The sequence below is a fragment of the Microcaecilia unicolor genome, chromosome 3 (genome assembly GCF_901765095.1).
Source record: "Microcaecilia unicolor chromosome 3, aMicUni1.1, whole genome shotgun sequence".
Taxonomy (NCBI): domain Eukaryota; kingdom Metazoa; phylum Chordata; class Amphibia; order Gymnophiona; family Siphonopidae; genus Microcaecilia; species Microcaecilia unicolor.
The window spans coordinates 407,362,340-407,387,434 of NC_044033.1; the positions used below are offsets into that span (position 1 = coordinate 407,362,340).

The following is a 25,095-nucleotide window of genomic DNA, read 5'->3' on the forward strand; positions in this document are numbered from 1 at the left end:
TGGTGTAACCTTTTGCTGGATTGTCCATGTGAAAGTGATTGGAGGGCATGAAAACAAACTATCTCAAGAACCCAATGGAGAGAAAGACCCCAACCCAATTGGATAATATATAATATTGGAATGGGGTCAGTCTCTTTCTCTCTCTCTCCCCCCCCCTTTCTGGAGGCAAATGCCTGGTGGAGGTGTGTATCCCAGATTAGATAAATGGCAAGTTAAGCACTACCTAGGTGGGGCCACCCAAGTGGTGAAGGTGTATGTCACAGGGCAAAACCAGGAAGCTAAGCAAGTGCAACCCTGGTCAGCCACTAAATGGCCAACCTAGGGAACCAAAATCAGCAGTGTAACCTTTTGCTGGATTGTCCATGTGAAAGTGATTGGAGGGCATGAAAACAAACTATCTCAAGAGCCCAATGGAGAGAAAGACCCCAACCCAATTGGATAATATATAATATATATTGGAATGGGGTCAGTCTCTTTCTCTCTCTCCCCCCTTTCTGGAGGCAAATGCCTGGTGGAGGTGTGTATCCCAGATTAGATAAATGGCAAGTTAAGCTCTTCCTAGGCAGGGCCACCCAAGTGGTGAAGGTGTATGTCACAGGGCAAAAGCAGGAAGCCAAGCAGGCACAACCCTGGTCAGCCACTGGATGGGCAACCTAGGGAACCAAAATCAGTGGTGTAACCTTTTGCTGGATTGTCCATGTGAAAGTGATTGGAGGGCATGAAAACAAACTATCTCAAGAGCCCAATGGAGAGAAAGACCACAACCCAATTGGATAATATATGAATGGGGTCAGTCTCTTTCTCTCTCTCCCCCGCTTTCTGGAGGCAAATGCCTGGTGGAGGTGTGTATCCCAGATTAGATAAATGGCAAGTTAAGCTCTACCTAGGTGATGCCACCCAAGTGGTGAAGGTGTATGTCCCAGGGCAAAAGCAGGAAGCTAAGCAGGCACAACCCTGGTCAGCCACTGGATGGGCAACCTAGGGAACCAAAATCAGCAGTGTAACCTTTTGCTGGATTGTCCATGTGAAAGTGATTGGAGGGCATGAAAAGAAACTATCTCAAGAGCCCAATGGAGAGAAAGACCCCAACCCAATTGGATAATATATAACATATGATTGGGGTCAGTCTCTTTCTCTCTCTCCCCCCTTTCTGGAGGCAAATGCCTGGTGGAGGTGTGTATCCCAGATTAGATAAATGGCAAGTTAAGCACTAACTAGGTGGGGCCACCCAAGTGGTGAAGGTGTATGTCACAGGGCAAAACCACAAAGCTAAGCAAGTGCAACCCTGATCAGCCACTGGATGGGCAACCTAGGGGACCAAAATCAGTGGTGTAACCTTTTGCTTGATTGTCCATGTGAAAGTGATTGGAGGGCATGAAAACAAACTATCTCAAGAACCCAATGGAGAGAAAGACCCCAACCCAATTGGATAATATATAATATTGGAATGGGGTCAGTCTCTTTCTCTCTCTCTCTCTCTCTCCCCCCCTTTCTGGAGGCAAATGCCTGGTGGAGGTGTGTATCCCAGATTAGATAAATGGCAAGTTAAGCACTACCTAGGTGGGGCCACCCAAGTGGTGAAGGTGTATGTCACAGGGCAAAACCAGGAAGCTAAGCAAGTGCAACCCTGGTCAGCCACTGGATGGGCAACCTAGGAAACCAAAATCAGCAGTGTAACCTTTTGCTGGATTGTCCATGTGAAAGTGATTGGAGGGCATGAAAACAAACTATCTCAAGAGCCCAATGGGGAGAAAGACCCCAACCCAATTGGATAATATATAATATTGGAATGGGGTCAGTCTCTTTCTCTCTCTCCCCCCTTTCTGGAGGCAAATGCCTGGTGGAGGTGTGTATCCCAGATTAGATAAATGGCAAGTTAAGCTCTTCCTAGGCAGGGCCACCCAAGTGGTGAAGGTGTATGTCACAGGGCAAAAGCAGGAAGCCAAGCAGGCACAACCCTGGTCAGCCACTGGATGGGCAACCTAGGGAACCAAAATCAGTGGTGTAACCTTTTGCTGGATTGTCCATGTGAAAGTGATTGGAGGGCATGAAAACAAACTATCTCAAGAGCCCAATGGAGAGAAAGACCACAACCCAATTGGATAATATATGAATGGGGTCAGTCTCTTTCTCTCTCTCCCCCGCTTTCTGGAGGCAAATGCCTGGTGGAGGTGTGTATCCCAGATTAGATAAATGGCAAGTTAAGCTCTACCTAGGTGAGGCCACCCAAGTGGTGAAGGTGTATGTCCCAGGGCAAAAGCAGGAAGCTAAGCAGGCACAACCCTGGTCAGCTACTGGATGGGCAACCTAGGGAACCAAAATCAGCAGTGTAACCTTTTGCTGGATTGTCCATGTGAAAGTGATTGGAGGGCATGAAAAGAAACTATCTCAAGAGCCCAATGGAGAGAAAGACCCCAACCCAATTGGATAATATATAACATATGATTGGGGTCAGTCTCTTTCTCTCTCTCCCCCCCTTTCTGGAGGCAAATGCCTGGTGGAGGTGTGTATCCCAGATTAGATAAATGGCAAGTTAAGCACTAACTAGGTGGGGCCACCCAAGTGGTGAAGGTGTATGTCACAGGGCAAAACCACAAAGCTAAGCAAGTGCAACCCTGATCAGCCACTGGATGGGCAACCTAGGGGACCAAAATCAGTGGTGTAACCTTTTGCTGGATTGTCCATGTGAAAGTGATTGGAGGGCATGAAAACAAACTATCTCAAGAACCCAATGGAGAGAAAGACCCCAACCCAATTGGATAATATATAATATTGGAATGGGGTCAGTCTCTTTCTCTCTCTCTCTCTCTCTCCCCCCCTTTCTGGAGGCAAATGCCTGGTGGAGGTGTGTATCCCAGATTAGATAAATGGCAAGTTAAGCACTACCTAGGTGGGGCCACCCAAGTGGTGAAGGTGTATGTCACAGGGCAAAACCAGGAAGCTAAGCAAGTGCAACCCTGGTCAGCCACTGGATGGGCAACCTAGGAAACCAAAATCAGCAGTGTAACCTTTTGCTGGATTGTCCATGTGAAAGTGATTGGAGGGCATGAAAACAAACTATCTCAAGAGCCCAATGGGGAGAAAGACCCCAACCCAATTGGATAATATATAATATATAATATTGGAATGGGGTCAGTCTCTTTCTCTCTCTCCCCCCCTTTCTGGAGGCAAATGCCTGGTGGAGGTGTGTATCCCAGATTAGATAAATGGCAAGTTAAGCTCTACCTAGGTGGGGCCACCCAAGTGGTGAAGGTGTATGTCACAGGGCAAAACCAGGAAGCTAAGCAAGTGCAACCCTGGTCAGCCACTGGATGGGCAACCTAGGGAACCAAAATCAGTGGTGTAACCTTTTGCTGGATTGTCCATGTGAAAGTGATTGGAGGGCATGAAAACAAACTATCTCAAGAGCCCAATGGAGAGAAAGACCCCAACCCAATTGGATAATATATAATATATATTGGAATGGGGTCAGTCTCTTTCTCTCTCTCCCCCCTTTCTGGAGGCAAATGCCTGGTGGAGGTGTGTATCCCAGATTAGATAAATGGCAAGTTAAGCTCTACCTAGGTGGGGCCACCCAAGTGGTGAAGGTGTATGTCACAGGGCAAAAGCAGGAAGCTAAGCAGTGCAACCCTGGTCAGCCACTGGATGGGCAACCTAGGGAACCAAAATCAGCAGTGTAACCTTTTGCTGGATTGTCCATGTGAAAGTGATTGGAGGGCATGAAAAGAAACTATCTCAAGAGCCCAATGGAGAGAAAGACCCCAACCCAATTGGATAATATATAATATTGAATGGGGTCAGTCTCTTTCTCTCTCTCCCCCCTTTCTGGAGGCAAATGCCTGGTGGAGGTGTGTATCCCAGATTAGATAAATGGCAAGTTAAGCACTACCTAGGTGGGGCCACCCAAGTGGTGAAGGTGTATGTCACAGGGCAAAACCAGGAAGCTAAGCAAGTGCAACCCTGGTCAGCCACTGGATGGGCAACCTAGGGAACCAAAATCAGTGGTGTAACCTTTTGCTGGATTGTCCATGTGAAAGCGATTGGAGGGCATGAAAACAAACTATCTCAAGAGCCCAATGGAGAGAAAGACCCCAACCCAATTGGATAATATGTAATATTGGAAAGGGAGTCACATGCTAAACATGCACTAATTGGTTAGCATGTGGCACTGTAGGTATGCTAATCAATTAGTGCAGAACACATCCATTCTCCACCGTGACCCACTCTTAGCACTAATAAATACATTTTATTTTTTAGTGTGTGGTAGCATGCACACATCTAAAAATTACTGTGGGATGCCTCAATGTGCCCCAAAATAAGACATTTTTTACTGTAGTAAGCACATGCTAGTACTTACCACAGCTTTCTAAAAGGGCCCTATAGATTTTATATTAATCAGTAAATTATGTTTGATATTGTTGTACTTCTCAAAGATGTCTGGCTTCATGAATGTAGTTTAAATCATTTTTATTGGTTGTAACAGACAAATAAAACAGTTCTTTGTCAAAAATAAAATGTATACATAAAATTGTCAACCAACAGGCTGAACCAGCCTATCAAGTTACAGTATAGTATTTACATTTTCTCCCCTTCCTTCCCCACCTAGTAACCCTTGGTGCTCCCTATGACTTATCGCGTTCTAGTATTACAAGTATAACAAAAAACAACAATTGACAAACATCTGGCTAGATTATTCCAGAATAAACTCCTTTGATCGGCTTCGATTTGTGTGAGTTATTTAATTGTGCTAAACCTGGGAGTATCCTTCCCTACCCCCCTGCCTTGTCCATCCCTCCCTTTGCCCTACCCCCCCTTTGCTCCATTACAAAGTCAACTGTGTTTGTAGTTCAGTTCTCACACAGGTCAGTATCTAAGGCAGTGGTATCTCTCATTGCACCCTGCTTGCCCATTCATCAATAGATCTATACCGTCATCAACAGCCCCTCTATTTATTGACTGGGCCTATAAAGCACAGGGGAAGCTTCAAAAATTCAGCAGTAAACTTCGTGCCTTAGTCGGAAGAGTAAGCCAAAGCATTTCCCATTGTGCCCTGAATCTGAGACCTGCGGGGCTTTCCAAATCAGTCACCCCACACCTATCTATTCTCATTTGTCGTACCATCTGTGCGCGCCATGTCTGTAAAGAGGGTGTTTCTTTTGCCCTCCAGAATTGCAGAATTGTGGTTATTCCAAAATATATGGCCATCTTGGCAAATGCCCTAAAGCCCTCTGGGGGCTCTGCAGTAAATTTAAAGCGGTTGAATAAAATTAGGGGATCACAGATGAGGGCACAATTCCATAATTGGTCTATTCCCGCTATAATCTGCCTCCAGAACCGCCCCACATTGGGACAACCCCAGAACATATGCCCCAGAGAGGCCGCCCCTTGGCTACATTTGGGGCAGGTTCCTTCGGCAGTAAACCCCGCTCTCTGTGCTCTGTGAGGAGATATGTGTGTTCTCAACAGCCATCTATATAATCTCTCTCTCTGGGGTATGGAGAGTCGTTGTTTATAAATGGATTTCAAATATGATCTACATTCTTCCTCTGTGAGTGCACAGCCCAAATCCCTTGTCCATTCCCGTGCAATCTGTCGGAAGTCTAGTTCTGCTGTTGTGTCCTTCAGTTGCCGATGATGGAATCTCAATGGTATGGAGAGCTGAGCTCCCAAAGTAAACTCCTCATGAATGTATAGAATTGTTTTGCGGAATATATGTAGTATTAGTACTACCACTTGCGACCTGGATTGGCCACTATTGGAAAAAAGATGCTGGACTTGATGGTGATGCTTATGTTCTTATAATGAGCAATACTGTAAAAGGAACTGGAAGAGAAACTAAGGGCTCCTCTTACTAATAAAATAATATGGGCATCTCAGCATTTAGTGCAAAATCATTGTCAGCGCACCTTAGTAAAAATAGCCCTAAATGTAAAAGTTTGGGTTGCATAGCCAAAATAACAAACCAAGCAGTTCCAGAACATATCAAACCAAACATCTCACTGGAGGCCAAGGTAGCAAAACAAAAAGCTCTCCTGGGGGGGGGGGGGGGGGGGGGTCACGTGATGCTTGCGAGCTGAGTGGACGCTCAAACGCTCTGCTCCTTCTCATTAGCTCACATTATCTGCAAGATTACTTAGTTTTCCCGCCCCCACCGAGGCAAATGTCACGTTCTCAAAGCAGGAACTAGGTTTGTGAGCCCTTTGGGCCACTGCCGAGGAGCGGCAGCGGCAGGCAAATCACCCAAGCAGAAAGCAGTGCTGAACACAACAGGCAGGAACCACAGAATATAACTAGAAGAGGCTTTAATAGTAGACAGTAAACATTATCCAGTAGCACAGCAAGGTCAGGGGCAGGCAGCAAACACGGGTAATCCATAAACTAACCAGAGTCTTTAGGCAGGCGGAAAGCAAAGTCAAAGTCCAGGTCCAGGAACAGGCAGGGTCAAACACACAGGAAACTTGCAGAGCAGGAACTCCAACAAACCAACAGGAACTCATGGATGACCTTTGATACCAAGACAAGGCAAGCAAGGCTCCCAGAAGCTAATAAGCCCATCAGCAGCTGACCCTCACTGCAGTAATCACCAGCCAAGTAAGGTTGCTGTTCAAGGATAAACCAGCAGAGCAAGTCTGGCAACCCGGAAAATCTGGACCGGACTCATTGAAGTCTGGAACGTGGAAGACAGCAGAAAACAGTCCATAGCAGCCACCAGTTCTGGCCACCAGAGGGCAAGGAGAGCACCCACATGGAAAGCAAAACAGCAGCTGGTCTGGTATAAAACTTTAATGCAATACCCCCCTATCTCTTATTACGAATATGAACTCCTTATACTTGATTAATCTACTTTGTCATTCAAAATCTTTAATGTAATAATACTTGTATCTTCACTCCGGAAATGGCGATCACTATGACCGAACAATGTAAGCCACATTGAGCCTGCCAATAGGTGGGAAAATGCAGGATACAAATGCAATAAATAATAAGAATAAATAATAAGAAGGACGATAGCAGCACGGGACGGAGCCTGGAACCTAAATTTGTTGGTGGACAAGGTGATGTGCCAGAGAAAACACTGCAGCCTGCTAGGGACCGCGTGCCGGCATCACCTACCAAGATGGCGGCTACATCCGCTCCCGCTGCCGTGATAACCCTGCAAGAAGAGGCAATACGAGAACTAACAAGGCAGTTAACTCCAGTGTTGGATGACAGACTGTCCAAGCTACAAACTTCGGTGGATACTATAAACTTGGAAAGACAGGCAATACGCCTTCAACAGGCCGAGAAGCGGATTGGTCAACAGGAAGACCGCGCAAAGACACTGGAAGGCAGAATGTGGCAGAGGAGGCATTGGCACAAACTCTCTCACCTGACAAACGGCTTAGAAAACAGAAGCAGATGTAGTAATATTCAGATCATCGGACTGCCAGAGAATGTACAAGATCGAGACTTAAGAGACTTTGTGACTAGATGGCTGCCAGAACACCTCAAGGTGGAAAGCCTGCAAGGCCAAATGCGGGTGGAACGGGTGCACTGTGTGGGTGCCGTCCGAGAGGCAGATCAGTGCCCGAGGCCAGTTTTGGACAAGATTCTGGATTATTCAGACAAAAGTTAATGCAAGCCTACCGGGTAACTCGGTCTGTGGATTATAAAGGCACTCGCATCTTACTATTTCAAGACTACTCTGCTCGGGTGTCAGAGCAGAGGAGGAGAATGGGACAGTACTGCAAGGTACTGCATGAGAAAGGGATACGCTTTGCATTGCTATACCCAGCAAAAGTGCGGGTGACCCATGATAACAAGACTACTTTCTTTACTGATCCGGCAGACCTTAAAGCATTCACGGACAGTATTTAAGGGAACCTCATGGCTAAAAGGAGGGCGTTCATAAGTACTTATGCATGCAGTCAGAAAGAGACCTGGAAATATGTTAGAAATAACCAGCAACTAGGAGTCCTATCAGATGAAGAAATAAATGTGGAAAGGGACCCAGTGACAGGGGAAACAGTGCTGGTAGAGCATAGGAAACTGGAAGGGGCACTCGGGGTGCTGAGCAAGAGGACTATTTAATCTTGTAATAAAGAAGGATCTTTGGTTGAAGAACTGTCTACGGCGAGAGAGGGCAGGAGCACACCAGATAACATCGTTGGTTAATTACATTTGTGAGACAGATACAAGCACGGAGTAAAGCCCTGGACATGGGTGGTTCTGGTTGGTCTCAATAGGCGAGCTGATGAGGTGACCAACGGAAGAGGGCAACTGGGGGAGAGCTCAACACAAAAACTGGACAGTGAACTTAATTTGAGACATCCCTTAGTATATTATGAGGAGGAGGACAAGCGAGATTAATATTGCATACAGGCTGGAAGAACTACAGGAAGACTGTTGCAGAAGTTTACTTATAAGGTTATGTTACTGTTTTATTTTGTTGAGGGGCATACGTTGTATAATGTTTATGTTTAATACTAATTTGGGCCTCATCCATAAGGTGTTCGTGAGGCTCTGTGGGGTGGTACCTGAACTGAAAACTGCGTGTGGAAGGGGAATGAGAATATATGTTTGGTCTTTCTAGTGGGGTTAATGGGCAGGAAGGTTAGCGGGTTAGAAGCCTGGTGGGTGGGGGAGGGGGGGGGAGGAAGGACTGTTGGAGGCGGGAGTGGGGCAGGGGTAGGAAGTGAAGGTAGTGGAGAATGTTTGAGGGAAGAAGTGGGTTGGGCGGGGCAGGGTGGATGGTAACCGGAAGGGGTGAAGGGGGAGGGGAAGGGGGATAGGGGTGGGTCTCCAGATACCGGAAGCAGCATTATGGGGACAGAGGGCAAAGGGGCTGAGATCTGGCTTTAGCGACTCTAAGAATAGTGACTCTTAATGTGGATGGGATCCACTCTCCCGTTAAGAGAACGAGGCTTCTGCAATATTTAAAGAGATTGCAGACAGATGTGGCATTACTCCAGGAAACTCATTTGAACAAAGTAGAACATGCAAAACTGAGGAGGGATTGGGTGGGGGAGGTATATTACGCTTCCTACAGCGACCGACAGAGAGGGGTGGCAGTGTTAATAAAGAAGGCCTTGGCATTCACATTACATGAGGTAATTCAGGACCCCGAGGGCAACTTACAGGGAGTTAAAATAGCTCCGAACACCTATTCACATCAGTTTTTCCACACGAATTCACTCCAAATTAGCAATGATAGATGATGGTCCTCTAATTGTGGGGAGTGACTTTAATTTTACCAGTGATCCATTCATGGACTGTCAACCCCCAAGGCAACCCTTAAGGGACCACTTTAATAAGGGTGTAAATTATCTGAGTGCTGAAATGGCACTGGTAGATGTTTGGCGCCTATTGCATGAGGAGGAGAGGGCCTATACTTTTTTTTCTCTCATCCCCACAAGACTCACGCGAGATTAGATTATATTTTGTTATCGGGAGGTTTATTGAGCAGGACGCAAGGGACAGCAATTGGGGAGGCAGAGGTCTCAGATCATGCACCGGTTTGGGTGGACATTGAATGGAATGTTAGTGGTCGGCCAGCGCGCTGGCGTATGAATCCGGCTTTACATCAAAGAACAGATTTTAAGGACTACTTGAAGGTGGCTTGGGCAGAATATGTGGCTGAGAATAGGGTGGCAGATGTAGGGCCAAGAGTATATTGGGAGGCAGCAAAGGCGGTTCTCCCGGGGAAAATAATTGCATATGTGGTAGCCATGCGTAAGAAGCGGGACCAAGCTATAGTGCTTACTGGGCGGTGGTTGGGGGAAACTCGCCGACGGTACATATCGCATCAGGTGGAGGAGAATAGGAGACTTTATATGGATGTAGGAATGAGATGCAGAGCTTGCTTAACGAGCATGCAATGTATAGCATTAAACTATACAAGTAGGGTGTTCATAGATGGGGAAATAAGACTAGGAAATTGCTAGCCTCCCTGGTATGTCAACGTTCGGGGAAAAGCTATATTGCAAAATTGAAAGGTGCAGGGGGAGAAAGTATTACTACACAAGGAGACATACAGGGAGAGTTTACTTACTTCTATGCAGCGTTATATGATTCAGGAACCTTTTCTAGCCAGAGATGTGAAGAGTTTTTCCAGCGCCTGCAACTGCCGCGGTTGATGTTAGCGCAGGTTGCACAGATAAGCACTCCCATTAAGGGAATAGAAGTACAAGTGGTGATAAAGCGCTTAAAAATTAGCTAAAGCCCCAGGCCCGGATGGGTTGGGGGCAGAGATCTACAAGATCCTGCAAGAACACTGCATTCCCGCCTTTGTAGATATGTGTGACGATATCCGGGAGTCCCAGATGATGGGGCCTACGTTAAACCATGCTTACATAACGATGCTGCCAAAGCCAGGGAAGGACATAGAGTTGGTGGGCTCTTACAGGCCCATATCACTCATAGATCAAGATCTTAAGATCCTGGCGAGCGTGCTGGCTGCAAGATTGGGAGAACTCCTTCCTCTCTTAGTGCATCCAGATCAAGTCAGATTTGTGAAAGGCAGGTTCCTGTCCGCAAATATATTGAAAGTCTGCCGCATATTGAGAGAAGGCAGGTGCAGGCGAGGAGATTCGATAATAGCCAGCTTAGATGCCGAGAAGGCTTTTGATAAGGTCCTGTGGCCATACCTTTTTTGGGTGCTGAAGCGATTTGGTATCAGAGAGGCATTCATGGACTGGGTGCGAATATTATATAGCAATACAACGGCCCAGTTGCTGGTAAATGAAACCCTTACGCCTGGTATCTCATTGGGGCGAGGGACCCGACAGGGATGCCCGCTCTCTCCTCTGCTCTTTGCACTGTCGTTAGAACCATTGGCTGCCAGGATACGGCAGGATAGGAGGGTGCAGGGTATAGTGATGGGGGATACTGAATACCGGGTTAATATGTTTGCGGATGATATGCTGTTAATGCTGGATAATGCGAGAGAATCCCTGCCAGTGGTAATGGAGATAGAGAATTTGGGGCCTTTGCAGGGCTACATATCAACTTTGAGAAGTCAGAGGCGTTAGCATCCCCATGCCTCAGCGCTGCCCTGGAAGACTTACCATTGCTCTGGGCTAACACAGGGAACAACTAGGAAACCTAAAGGTGGACAAAGTCATGGAACCGGACGGGATCCACCCCAGGATATTGAGGGAGCTCAGAGAGGTTCTGGCGGGTCCTCTTAAAGATTTGTTTAATAAATCCTTGGAGACGGGAGAGGTTCCGTGCGATTGGAGAACGGCGGAGGTGGTCCCTCTTCACAAAAGTGGTGATAGGAAGAAACTGGAAACTACAGGCCGGTAAGCCTCACTTCGGTTATTGGAAAAGTAATGGAAGCGATGCTGAAGGACAGGATAGTGAATTTCCTGGAAGCCAATAAGTTGCAAGATCTTTACCAAAGGGAAATTGTGTCAAACGAATCTCAATGAATTCTTTGACTGGGTGACTGGAGAATTGAATCAAGGACATGCTATAGATGTAATCTACTTAGATTTCAGCAAAGCTTTTGACACGGTTCCCTACAGGAGGCTCTTGAATAAACTGGACAGGCTGAAGATAGGACCTGAAGTGGTTAACTGGATTAGGAACTGGTTGAAGGACAGAAACCAGAGGGTGGTGGTTAATGGAATTCACTTGGAGGAGGGAAAGGTGAGTAGTGGAGTGCCTCAAGGATCGGTGCTGGGGCCGATTCCGTTCAATGTATTTATGAGTGACATTGCCGAAGGGTTAGAAGGTAAAGTTTGCCTTTTTGCAGACGATACTAAAATTTGCAACAGAGTGGACACCAGGGAGGGAGTGGAAAACATGAAAAAGGATCTTCGGAATCTAGAAGAATGGTCTAAGGTTTGGCAATTAAAATTCAATGCAAAAAAATGCAAAGTGATGCACTTAGGGAGTAGAAGTCCACAGAAGACATATGTGTTAGGCGGGAAGAGTCTGATAGGTACGGACGGGGAGAGAGATCTTGGGGTGATAGTATCTAGGGATCTGAAGGTGACGAAACAGTGCGACAAGGCGGTGGCTGTAGCAAGAAGGTTGCTAGGCTGTATAGAGAGAGGTATGACCAGCAGAAGAAAAGAGATTTTAATGCCCCTGTATAAGTCGTTGGCAAGGCCCCACCTGGAGTATTGTGTTCAGTTTTGGAGGCCATACCTTGCTAAGGATGTAAAAAGAATTGAAGCGGTGCAAAGAAAAGGTACGAGAATGGTATGGGATTTGCGTTACAAGACGTATGAGGAAAGACTTGCTGACCTGAACATGTATACCCTGGAGGAAAGGAGAAACAGGGGTGATATGATACAGACGTTCAAATATTTGAAAGGTATTAATCCACAAACGAACCTTTTCCGTAGATGGGAAGGCGATATGATATGAGATTGAAGGGGGGCAGACAAGAAAAATGTCAGGAAGTATTTTTTCACGGAGAGAGTGGTAGATACTTGGAATGCCCTCCCGCGGGAGGTGGTGGAGATGAAAACGGTAGCAGAATTCAAGCATGTGTGGGATAAACATAAAGGAATCCTGTTCAGAAGGAATGGATCCTCAGAAGCTTAGCCGAGATTGGGAGGCGGGGCTGGTGCTGGGCAAGACTTCTACGGTCTCTGCCCTGAAAACGGCAGATACAAATCAAGGTAAGGTATACACAAGAAGTAGCACATATGAGTTTATCTTGTTGGGCAGACTAGATGGACCGTGCAGGTCTTTTTCTGCCGTCATCTACTATATTACTGTTACTATATTAAGTATTTGGGGGTATATCTGAGTGCTGACCATGACTGGATGTATAGGAAGAATGTTATAGAGAAAGTAGAAATGATGCAAAGGATATGTAAGCAGTGGAAGGATCTCCCAGTTAGTTTCCGAGGTCGGATAGCACTGGTTAATCCTCCCTAAGATACTTTATCCGCTGCAAATGGTACCCTTGTGGGTGATGCAGAGGGAGGAGAAACTATATTGAAGCATAATAGGCACAATAAGCATCCCCGAATAGCGTTTGCCAAATTGGTTAGGAATAGACGGGAGGGAGGACTGAGACTTCCAGATCTTCGATTATATAGTGTAGCAACATTGATGCGTTGGATCCATGAGTGCCATACAGGATCCGCTAAGTATGCACTACCAGAATTTTGGCAGAGCTGGTGTGTCCCTTTTGATGTGCTTTCTGTTCTTGGGGGATGTAAAGGAGTACCTAGATGACTTTGTAAGAATCCCTTTGTGGTTGCCTTGGGGAGGGCATGGAAATGGTGGAGAGGAGTGATAGGAGGAGCTGGGAAAGGATACCCATTTTTTCATTAGTTGATAATCCAGCATTTCCTGTGGGGCTGGGGCGAAGTAACTTTGAGTTATGGATGGAAGGTGGGTGCAAGTATATAGGGCAGCTGATGGAACTAGGCATACAGGCCTTCCTCACATTTGAGCAAGTCAGGAACAAGTGGAATCTAATAAACAATTTTTTCCAATTTCTTCAAGTCAGAGATTATTGCCAAAAATTAACACGGGTAGCAGGCTCCACATTGCATTTCACAGCGTTGGATAAGGTGTTTTTGATTCTGCCAACAAGCTCCAACAGGCTCTCCCAGTGGTACCGGAGCATAATTGAACACAGGAGAGAGCAATCCTTAGTAGGACTGGCAACGGGGTGGAGTGACATATTGGGAGAGGCGATAACACAGGAGAAATTGGGGGGACACATTTGAGAATATTTCTAGGACCACACCCAATGCAGCATTACAGGATATTCAATTTCGTATACTTCACAGGGTGTGTATATAACACGGCAGCGGGGGAAGGAGATGGGATTATGGGAGGATGATAGGTGCACAAGATGCTATGGAGAGATAGGCACATTCATTCATACTTTTATGGAATGCCCGGCCTTGGCAGAACTGTGGACGCATTCCCTGGAAGTCATGGGAAAAGTTATAGATAGACCATTTGAGCGGTCATTTCAAATACTGTTGTTGGGGAGGATAGAACGACTAAGGGAAGAGGGTTTAGTGAAAGCGCAGAATAGGCTTATACTCCTGGTCTCCCTTCTGGTCAAAAAATGAATTCTCCAGTCCTGGGCGGAGCCGCTGCTGCCCACAAATAAAATTTGGCACCATTTGATGAGGGAGATGGCGACATGGGTGGAGTTACAATACGCGCTGACCCTTCCAGGCAGACATAAGGCATACAGAGATATTTGGAAAAATTATTCCTCACTATATGACACGGGGGGGGGGGGGGGGAACCCCAATCATTGGAGTTAATAGCTCACTTTGAGAGGGCCTGGAGAAAAGGTAGGGAGGGTGGGTACATTAAAACTAAACAAAAAGCCAGAGGGAAGAGGAGTCTTTCAACCACGGACTATGGTATATTTCTCTGTTGATAAGCATTTGCGGTATGTTTGAAAGCACATTGTATACTAGTGTTCTAATTATAAGAGATACGATATATTGTAATCTTCTTCTCTGGTGTTAAGAGATTTACAAAAAACATAATGGGAAGCAAGTCACTTGAAAAAGGCATCATGCTAGGAATGGTTAGTGGGAAACAAATGCAATAATAAATAAAATAAACATAGCAGAACTGAAAGAGGCTGAGAGTGATCAAAGGAAGGAAGGTGAACTCTGATCCAAAGTGTGACCGAGAGCCATACTCAACTGGTTGAATAAGGAAGGAAGGAAGGACTGAGTAGTAAGAATCGATTTTAGGACAGCAATAAAAACAAATCAAAGTAGAAATTACAGGACTAGCACTCCTTTCCTACCCGTTGCACATCACCACTGACAGCTACGGAGCCCGACTTAAATAATACGCTTTTGTTTTAACACACCAGCGCGAGTGAGTAAATGTAGTCCCAAAAATACCTTAACTCTGCACTGCTCAATGAACTGCAGAGGCGCTTTTCTCATCTGAAAAGCAGCTCCGAACCAAGGCATCCAACCACCGATGCATGGGGGGCGTTGAGAGCCCCGCCCCCCATCTCCTGCTGATCACAACGGCCAGCGTTAGTGCCACCAAAAGGACGCCGGCACCTGCAAGACTCGGCTCCATCTCTCAGAGCACTGCACCTGTCGTGGGACTATTCAGTACAAGGAGGTTTTATACAAACTCATTCAGGCTGCACTCGTGTCACCCGCCTCGCTCCACTCCAAGCAATCAGGAGGAGCTGGCAATGGCATATACACTGGTTCGTGAGGGTCAGGGCCCCGCCCCCAGTTTAGTTTTATCATCTTTGAAACAGGAAGAAATAATCACCTCCTTGGTTGAGACCATATTTTCCAGCGATTTTTTTGCTTGGGAGGGACTGGAGGCGAGGACGCCCATGACGTCACCGAACGCTCGCTGCCACGGTGCATTGTTGGAAAGGTAGTCGCTAATCTGACCTCCAAAGGAAATAGGTGATGGGCGGGGCTGAGTGGAGCGTGTGACGACGTGAACGACGGTTGTGTGCACTCTGTGCAGGCGTTTTCACTGAGGTGGTTGGGTAAGGGAAGGGTTGCATTTGCAGCCGCGCGTTGTTAAATGATACCTCGGCAGGAAGAAGGGTTGCGGCCGTTTCCTGAGAGATGGCCTCTGGCGAGCAAGTTCGTGTTATCTGCCTGTGCCGCGGCTGTGGCAGAGCTAGGTACAAGCAGTTAAATAGTTTGCCTGTACTATCCGGAAGGGCAGTTCAGCCCATTACGGTTCAGTGAGGCCAAGCGGTGACATGCCCTTTAATCCCTGGTACGTGCGCTGATAGATCTTCGCCCAAAACAGTGACATCTGGACAATTCCGCACGTCAAAGCGCTTGTCATATTATGTTTGAACGATTGCTAGTGATTAGTTGTGCTATTTAAAAGCATTTACATTTTTACTTGCATCTTTTTCCAGCTTTTCGATCTTGTCTTAGAATAATGGATACAAATGTTTCACTAGCAAAGGGGGATGGGAGGTTCAGGTAAAACTTGGTTCCTGTGGACCTCACAGATCCTGCATATCCAAACCGCACAACCTTAACTATCTGATGGGCTGATGATCAGAAGCAAATGCAGGCGTTAAAAGGCTGTTAGCGCCGTCCTAGCATCTGTGTTTGCTACCGCCCCATGATCAGAGCCCCTGAGCGTGTGAAACAGCGTGCTCGTGGGTTCTGAATGCAACTAACATGCAAATGCATGCTAAACCTATTCCTCCCCAATGATCAGTGCCCTGCGCGCCAAACGTTGGCTCGCTAAACCAGCTCGGAGCTGGTATTAGGGTTTGCAGAACATTGAGGAGGAATGGTGAGCTCTGTCCAGCATGCATTTGCATGCTAGCAGGCCTACCATTCGACCCCCCCCCCCCCCCCCCCCCCCCCCCCCCCCCCCATGCAGCAGTCTGCACCCCCCTTGCAGGAGCAGGAACCCTGACATGACACCCCCCCCCCCACCGCAACATGGGGGCTAGAGGTCCAATGGACTTCCGGTCCCCCTGACCACCCTGACAGGTTCAAGGGGAGGGGGGCTGGAGATCAAGTGGGTCTCCAGCCCCCTGGCATCCCCTCACATGAATGGAGCCCTGGTGGCCCAGTGGGCCGCGAGTCAATCCCCACCCCCCTACCTGGTGGTCTTAGCGGTCCTTCCCCACCTCTGCCCTCGTTGGAGGAGGGATGTGTCTTCCTTTCTCTTCCATTGGCATTGCCTTGAAAATGGCTGCACCTGGCCTTGTCCGTTGCATCCTGGGATGTGCTGGGTGGGGCTTCACACCATATAAGGGTGTCAGGGGGAGCAGGGGGGTTTGACTCGGCCCACTGGGCCACCAGGGCTCTATTTGAGGGGGGTAACCTGTCGGGGGGACTTAGAGGTCCACCAGACCTCCAGCACACCCCCCCCCCCTCGTGTCACTTGGCTTAGGGTGGGGGTACTTGGGGTCTGGTAATCTCATGGACCTCCAGCCCCTGTGTTTGAGAGGTCTGAGCTTTTGACAGCCTAGACCTGTCAAACAAGTGTGGGAGGATTGTGCCTGAAATCCTCCTGCACTTTTACCTTATGATCAGAGAGAATAGCATGCTTAAATTTGCATGCTGTTATCTCTGATCATAGGGGTGGTAAAGCCCCACGCTGTTCCAGCACTATTTTTAGAGCGCTGTTTGGAACAGTGTGGAGCTTTCGATCATCTGCCCATGAGAGCTGTCTTTATTTTCTCAGCCACAACCAGGGAGGTTAGATTTGCCACCACACAGCAATAAAATATAGCGTCTGAGTGTGTGGGACACGGCAAAGAAAGTACAGTTGTTTATCTGTAATGGTGATTCTCCTTGGATAGTGGATCATCTAGCCACACAGCTGAAGTGACTACTTGGTAACGTCATTGACTCGGCTTTCGCTTAGCACAGAAAACTGAAAAGTCTTCTGCGCATGCTCCTTACCCGGCTTTCTCTTAGCACAGAAAACGGAAAAGTCATCTGCGCATTTACCTTCCTGTCACTGTATGCAGTATATATACAGTAGAATGTCCCTTCACACCTCAGTTTATACTAGAACTGGCATCAACTCCGGAAAGGAGGGAGAGTCTGTGTGGCTAGATGATCCATCGTCTAAGAAGAATTACTGTTACAGGTAAGTATCTACACTTTCTCCATGAACGGTGGTATCATCTAGGCACACAGGTAACAGCAATTACAAATATAATATATTAGAAACAGACTGGAACCTCTGGAGGAGGAGGTGGGGTGACGCCTCATAGTGATGAAGAGAGAAGTTTTCTTACAAAAACTAAGTCCTCTGCTGTAGCTGTATCAATATAATAATATCTTGTAAACATGTGCATCGATGACCATGTAGATAACTTACATATGTTCACCAAGGCAGTTCGATGAAGATGAGCAACAGTAGTAGACATAGCTCAAAGTCAATGCGCTGTAACATGCTACCTGAGTCTTAAAAGCCAGAATGTTTGTAGCAGAAAGAAATGCATTGATAAGTTGGACTTCGTAACTGGTTGAGGAGAATTACTGAAGGATGAGATGGTTGATTGTCACAGGTTCTGCGAGCTAAATGCATGCGTAAAGCTCTAGCACAGTCTAAGGTATGATGAAGTCTATGTTCCTCAGTGTATGGAGAGGGAGAAAAAACTGGCAGAACAACTGCTTGGTTCAAATGAAAAGACGAAACCACTGGAGGAAATTGGGATGAGTATGAAGCAAAACCTTATCATGGAGAATTTTCATGTACGCTGGGTAGTGTACCAGTGCTTGAAGTTCACCTATTCTGTGAGCAGAGGTGATTGCTATTAAAAATAAAGTCTTCCAGGCAACATATTGCAAATCAGCAGTCTCCACAGGCTCAAAAGGTGGACACATGAGAGCTGATAGCACCAAATTGAGATCCCAGGCTACAACTGGAAGATGAAATGGAGGTTTCATATAAAGAAGTCCCTGTAGAAAATGCTTTATGTTAGGATGACAAACAACAGAGAAGTCATCAATAGCATTCTGAAATAAGAAAAGTGCAGCCAAGTGCACTTTGAGCGAAGAATATGCCAGACCACTGTTTGATAGATGCAATAGATATTCCAGCAGTTGAGAAATGGAAAAAGTTACAGGATTTAAAGAATGGTTTCTACACCAAGTGGAAAAACAATGCAACTTTGCCACATAAGATTTCTTCGAAGTGTCTTTTCAAGCTGCCATGAGGATGGAAAGCACCGCTGGAGAAAACATGGCAGGAGTTATTTGCTGTGCGGAATATTCCACGCTGCGAGGTTGAGAAAGTATAGATTTGGATGTAGAAGAGAACCCTGGTCTTGTGTAATTAAATCTGGAACTTTTGGCAATGAGAGTGGATGACACTGCAATAAAGAAGTACTGGGAACCAGGGTTGACGTGGCTAGTAAAGAACAATGAGCAGGTGTGTTGAATCTTGAATCACTTTTTGAAGAGCTCTTGCTATCAGAGAGTTCGGTGGGTATGCATAAAGAAACCCCTGATTCCAGTTGAGATGGAAGGCATCGGACGCCACTTTTTTCCGATTTGGCCACTTTGAGCAAAATTTGAGACACTTCGTATTTTGGGGATGCAAAGAGATCTATTGTAGGATGTCCCCATTTGTTGAACAGGGTTTGAATAATCATGGTCTTGAGTGACCATTCGTGTGAACGAAGCTTGCGACTGAGTTAATCTGCTAATTTGTTCAAGTGACCTGGTAGATAAGTTGCTGTTTTTTGGGATCCTAGACTTAGTCGGATAGCTTCTTGACAGAGAAGGTGTGATTCCACTCTTCCCTGTTTGTTTACATAATACATGGACACTTGATTGTTCTTGAATGTCTTGATTTGACAATCGTGTTTGAAAAGCTATTACAGCAAGGCGAATAGCTACTACTACTTAACATTTCTAGAGCGCTACTAGGGTTACGCAGCGCTGTACAAAATAAACAAAGAAGGACGGTCCCTCAAAGCTCCAAGAAATTGATGCTGCATTTCTTTTCGCAGTGGGACTAAATGTCCGTGCGTTGTCTGACCCTGGCAATGAGCTTCCCATCCCAGCTTGGATGCATCCGTGGTAATGTGAATAGTTGGAGATGGTGATGGAATGGAGCTCCCATAGTACGGTGTTGTGGAGCAATCCACCACTGAGCCACCTGTTTGAATTGTGGATCTAGATGTATTTTCATTGACAGACGTTGGTAGTTTTGAACCAATCGGTTCAAAACTCTGCTGCCCGTCTCGTCTTCCGCCAAGGTCGCTTTACTCATACTACCCATCTCCTCAAGTCGCTTCACTGGCTCCCTATCCATTTTCGCATCTTGTTCAAACTTCTTCTACTAACCTATAAATGTACTCACTCTGCTGCTCCCCAGTATCTCTCCACACTCGTCCTTCCCTACACCCCTTCCCGTGCACTCCGCTCCATGGATAAATCCTTCTTATCTGTTCCCTTCTCCACTACTGCCAACTCCAGACTTCGCGCCTTCTGTCTCACTGCACCCTACGCCTGGAATAAACTTCCTGAGCCCCTACATCTTGCCCCATCCTTGGCCACCTTTAAATCTGGACTGAAAGCCCACCTCTTTAACATTGCTTTTGACTCGTAACCACTTGTAACCACTCGCCTCCACCTACCCTCCTCTCCTCCTTCCTGTACACATTAATTGATTTGATTTGCTTACTTTATTTTTGTCTATTAGATTATAAGCTCTTTGAGCAGGGACTGTCTTTCTTCTATGCTTGTGCAGCGCTGCGTACGCCTTGTAGCGCTATAGAAATGTTAAATAGTAGTAGTAGTATTGAGACCAATAAGTTCTGAAGAACCACTGGAGAAGGACGCATATGCAGACATGCTTGGGGAATGACATGGACCATCGATGCCATTAGTCCCAACAGGGTGAGAAGAGACCTGACTCTTGCAAATGTTAGATTTTGCAACTTGTGAACCAGAGCTATGATAGTCTGGACTCTGTTCAGTGGAAGCCTTGCCAAGGTCAATGGAGTTATCAAAGAAACTCCTATGTACTCTAGTTGCTGAGTCGGGAGCAAATGAGACTTTTCTGTGTTTACCAGAAAACCTAGATCCTGTAGAAAAGACAGAGTCTCTTTGCAGTGGTTGAACTACTATTAGATCTGACAATTAATCAGTCAGCTAGGTAAGGGAATAACATAATGTCCTGTTGCCTTAGATGGACCACAACCGTTACTACACACTTGGTGAACACATGAGGTGCTGAGGTGAGACCAAACAGTACTACTTTGTACTAATAATGTATTCTGGCCAGTGTGAAGCAGAGGTACCACCGTGAGAATGGATGTGTTGGGATATGGAGGTAAGCATCCTGTAGATCCAGGGATGCTAGTCATACATCCCGGTGCAAAAAAAGGGAGAACAGTTACCAAAGCAGACATACAAAATTTCTCTTGTCTGAGATAACTGTTGAGAAGTCTGAGGTCCAAGATTGCACGATAGCCCCTAGACATTTTGGGGATTAGGAAGTACCTGGAGTAGAACCCCCCCCAACCTTTCTGGGGCATGGGGACCACCTCAATGGCCTGAGCGTCCCAAAGCCTGGCAACTTCCATTTGTAGAAGATGATGAGGTGATAAATTGGCTCAAGGAAGTCCTTTGACAGGGGAATAGCTGAGAAAATTGAGATAGTAACCTTCCTTTATGATTTGTAGACCCATGAATCATTGGTAATAATTGTCCCAGCACTGTAATTATGAAAGACAACCCCCCCCCCCCCCAACCCCTTAGATTACCCTGATGTGAATTGTCAAAAACTGGTGGCATTTGAGATTGAGTCTGAAGAAACATCTGGCTTTTCTTGTCATGGGAACTTTTAACAGAATAAGGATGTCTTTGCCTATTCTGCCCGTATAATTAGATCTGGAATAAGGATATGACCTCTTATTTTGAAATTCATGTTGAGAATTATAGTAGGGAAGACATTTATAAGCAGATTTTGACAGTTTTAAATGATCTTCCTCCAGTGTATCTAATGTTGTACACTCATCCTTTATGCCTTCTATCATTTGGAAAAACTTTTCACTAAAAAGACTATCTCCAAGGTGAGGTATGTCAGCAATTTTATCAAAAATGTCATCATTAAGAGCTATCCGCCTTGCAGAGATTGCAATGGTTGATCCCCTAACAGCTGTCTCATAACTGTCATTAACCGCATGAATCATGTGCTAAGGGCATTTTTCAAGGCTATCTATAACTGAACATGGAAGAGTGAGGTTACTATCTGCTAAATTAGATTCTAATTTTGAAGGTAATCCATTAATGTATATAAATATTAGACATAGTGAAAATTGTAACATGGAGCTTTGAAAAGACTCCCCCCCCCCCCCCCCATTAGATCCATACATTTAAGATCCTTGGAGGGTGGATGAGATGTTGATTCTTCTCCTATTTTATGTTTCATCGTGGCAGGTTTTACAACTACCGATGTGTGAGGGAGCTGTTGCACCCCATGTCCTAGAATATTTTGTACTTTATTATCTAGGATATGCTGCGTAGGGCGAATAGAATATGGAGTTGCCCAAAGCTTTTTATGTTGTTGTTGAAAAATATCAATAATGGGAAGAAGTACATTCTCCTTTTTCAATTTTTGGTATTTTAAAACTGAACATTTCTTGTCCAGTTGATCTGCAGGCTGAGAAGTTGATGGCAACTGTAAAGCCTAAGATGTAGCAGAGAGAGGGAACAAAGTACAAGCAAAAGTCCAAACAAAGAAACAGCACCAAAGGCCTTAAAAAGAGGGACACAGTTCTTTAATTATAAACCTTTGTAAAACAGTCTTTGGAAAAAGACCCGACACGGGCCGTGATTCGGTGTTCTGCGCCTGCGTCAGGGGTTACAATGATGGCAGGGAAGATTTTGTAGAGTAACTTAGCACAGATGATATTTGTTACGTATGTCTACAATATGTATTCCTCCGCACATGTAGAAGAACAGTACTCATAATGATAAAAGCTAACGCTCTCCTTTGATATAGGTGTCCGATAGATGAAAAGGATTATTTTGTTCAGGCGAAGATTTGTCAAATAATGAAGTCTGAGAGATTGGAGACTGAGATAAAGAAGGACATGCCGAAACACTGCAAGAGAGCAGATGCTGATTCTGAGCAGATACTGGAGATCCTGTCCAAAATCTTTTCCTAGAACTAGGAATGGACACATGCATAGGATGTTTATTCTGCAAAAGCTGCTCTGCAGCCAAAATCGGCTGTTTATTGTGGCACAAAGGCTTGTGCTGCAGTGCTTGAATTTTGTCGTAAAAACTGGTTGAGGAGTGTAAGAAACCCCAAATGAATTGTGTCTAACTGCTATGGCTGATGAGCTGTTGTCGTCTGATCTGACAGTTGTGGAGAAGCAGTACTAATGGATGATCTGACAGATTTGATCTAAGTCTGCTGAACACTGACATCGGTGATGCCGATGACCATTCCTGCCCCTGTGATAGGAAGGAGATCGGCTGTATATGGACCGAGAGGAATTGTAATGCCGACGACTATGACTTCTAGAGCGTGGGTGACGCCAAGATTCAGAAGAATATGAAGTAGAATATGTCAAACTCGCCACACTCCTGACAGATGCCGAAGATCGAGCTTGTGAGATGTATGTCGGCATCAATGGCACCAAGCCAGTCAGAGACTCAACAGGAAGCTCTGCACCAATGGGTTTCCCTTTTTAAGCAGGTCCACTCACTGTGACGTCAACGGCATGTACGATGCTGGACAACTCCTGTTTGACAGGAGACAGCTGATCCTGACTCCCGGGCATTGTAGCAGGAAGGTTAACAGAATCGTGCAGAGAGCTTGAACCTTCTTGATTAAACCCAGATATCTCCATCTGTTTTACAAGATGGTGAGTCTTAGCTTTTTTTCTTTGATGGAGTAGATTTGTCCAAAGTTGTTTTGTGGATCAAATCCTTCAGTTTCAAAGCATGAATCTCCAGCGATTTAATTGACATTTTTTTATTACATTCCACACATATGTCAGTGCTATGTTGGTGACCCAAGCACCTAAGGCACTGTGAATGTAGATCCATAGCTGACATTTTTCGGTAACAAAGAGAACAGTCGGGAAAAATAACTCGGCTAAATTAAATTTAAAAATGGTGGAAATAATGAGTGAAAGCGTTAAAATACAAGAAATACTGAGAAGGTTGAGATAAAATAAATATGAATGTTTGAGAGGAATGGAAAGCGCAACGGATCACTGTAATGCACCGCTGAAAAAATAAAACCGTGGTGTGAAGGGAGTGGGAAGGTAGGAGCATGCACAGAAGACTTTTCAGTTTTCTGAGCTAAGAGAAATCTGAGTCAGTGACATCACCAAGGAGTCACTTCAGCTGTGTGGCTAGATGATCCCACCATCCATGGAGAATGAGAGCCTGACATGAGCATTCCGGGTAGCAACCTAGCACTCCCAGCACCCAAACAGTTGTACACCATTATACCCGTGTCCTGCCCTCACAGCAGTAGTAGTAGCATCAGATGGGGCTTCACTGGGCAAATACAAGAATGACTTCGTGATGTGAAGTCTCTGGGCAGCGCTCCTGTCACAAAAAAACCTGTGCAGTATTACAAAAATGAAAAGGGCTGCACCATCTCCAAAGGGAAGTAGGAGAGGGAATTAAAGATATTTTTCAGCTTATGAGGGAAGGGGATGGGAAAGGAAAGAGAAATATACTGCAAATCGTAGGGGGTGTGGACAGAAGGAAGCAAAGACATGTTAAAATTAAATCTAGAGTTCTGGGGTGGGAAGGGAGTAGATAGATCTGGCAATCTTTGGTGGAGGAGAAGGACAGAGATGTTTGAAATCATGAGGGGGGAGAGGGAAGTTAGGAGAGAAATGCAGCAAATTAAGAGCTGTAGGGGTGAAGGAAGGAGACAGATGCTAGATTCCGGGGGAGGGGTGCTGAAAGATAAATGCTAAGAAACACAGAGGAAGGGGAAGGGTAGAAGAGAAATGCTGAAAATGGAAGGGGGAGGGGACACAAAGGTGATAAACAATGATACAGTAGTGACTAGAGGGGAAATGCTGGTTGTGGGATTAAAGTTAAGTCGCTGCCTGTGGACTCCCTAAAGAAAAGCATATCTAGGGACCCTGGCTGGGAATGTCTGCATATGAAGAAATAATATAACAAGCTAAGGAGCTGGGTGTTCAAACACACACATATAACTTTCCAGATCTGATCATAACATCCATATATCTATTCCCAAGGGATAGCTCACCTGTATTTAGCCATTCTCCCCTGTTTTCCCTTTTACCCACCAAAAGGGTGGATCTACCAGGATGCCACCATGAAGGCTGAATCCTCATCAATCATGGATCCTGTAGTTACTCTCACCTGAAGTCATGGATCCTGCACTTACCCCAGAAGTGATGGATCTTCATAGATCCTTCACTTATTCCCAGCAGACTTCATGGATTTTCATGGATCTGGCACTTATTCCCAGCACAAGTCATGGATCTTCATGGGTCATGCATTTATTCCCAACACAAGTTATTGATCTTCATGGATCCTGCACTTATTCCCAACCAAAGTCATGGATCTTTATGGATTCTGCACTTATTCCCAGCACAAGTCATGGATCTTCATGGATCCTGCACTATTTTCCACCTGACGTTATGCATCCTGCACTTATTCCAAGTACAAGTCATGGATC

At 45.8% G+C, this 25,095-nt stretch overlaps 1 protein-coding gene and 1 long non-coding RNA gene across 3 annotated transcripts in view; one reads left to right on the forward strand and one right to left on the reverse strand.

Annotated features, from left to right (window-relative positions):
• LOC115467091 overlaps positions 1 to 15,127 on the reverse strand; it is a 65,994-nt gene extending 50,867 nt beyond the window's left edge. Inside the window, exon 1 of the long non-coding RNA XR_003941642.1 lies at positions 14,832 to 15,127. This is a non-coding gene — a long non-coding RNA (uncharacterized LOC115467091). The remainder of the gene's footprint in view (positions 1 to 14,831) is intronic.
• Positions 15,128 to 15,411: 284 nt separating this feature from the next.
• SLC25A27 (solute carrier family 25 member 27) overlaps positions 15,412 to 25,095 on the forward strand; it is a 155,052-nt gene continuing 145,368 nt past the window's right edge. Inside the window, exon 1 of one of the 2 annotated variants that reach the window (XM_030198780.1) lies at positions 15,412 to 15,592. In XM_030198780.1, the coding sequence (XP_030054640.1) occupies positions 15,490 to 15,592 (103 nt within the window). In that variant the 5' untranslated portion in view covers positions 15,412 to 15,489. The remainder of the gene's footprint in view (positions 15,593 to 25,095) is intronic. The other variant, XM_030198777.1, reaches the window with a different exon arrangement.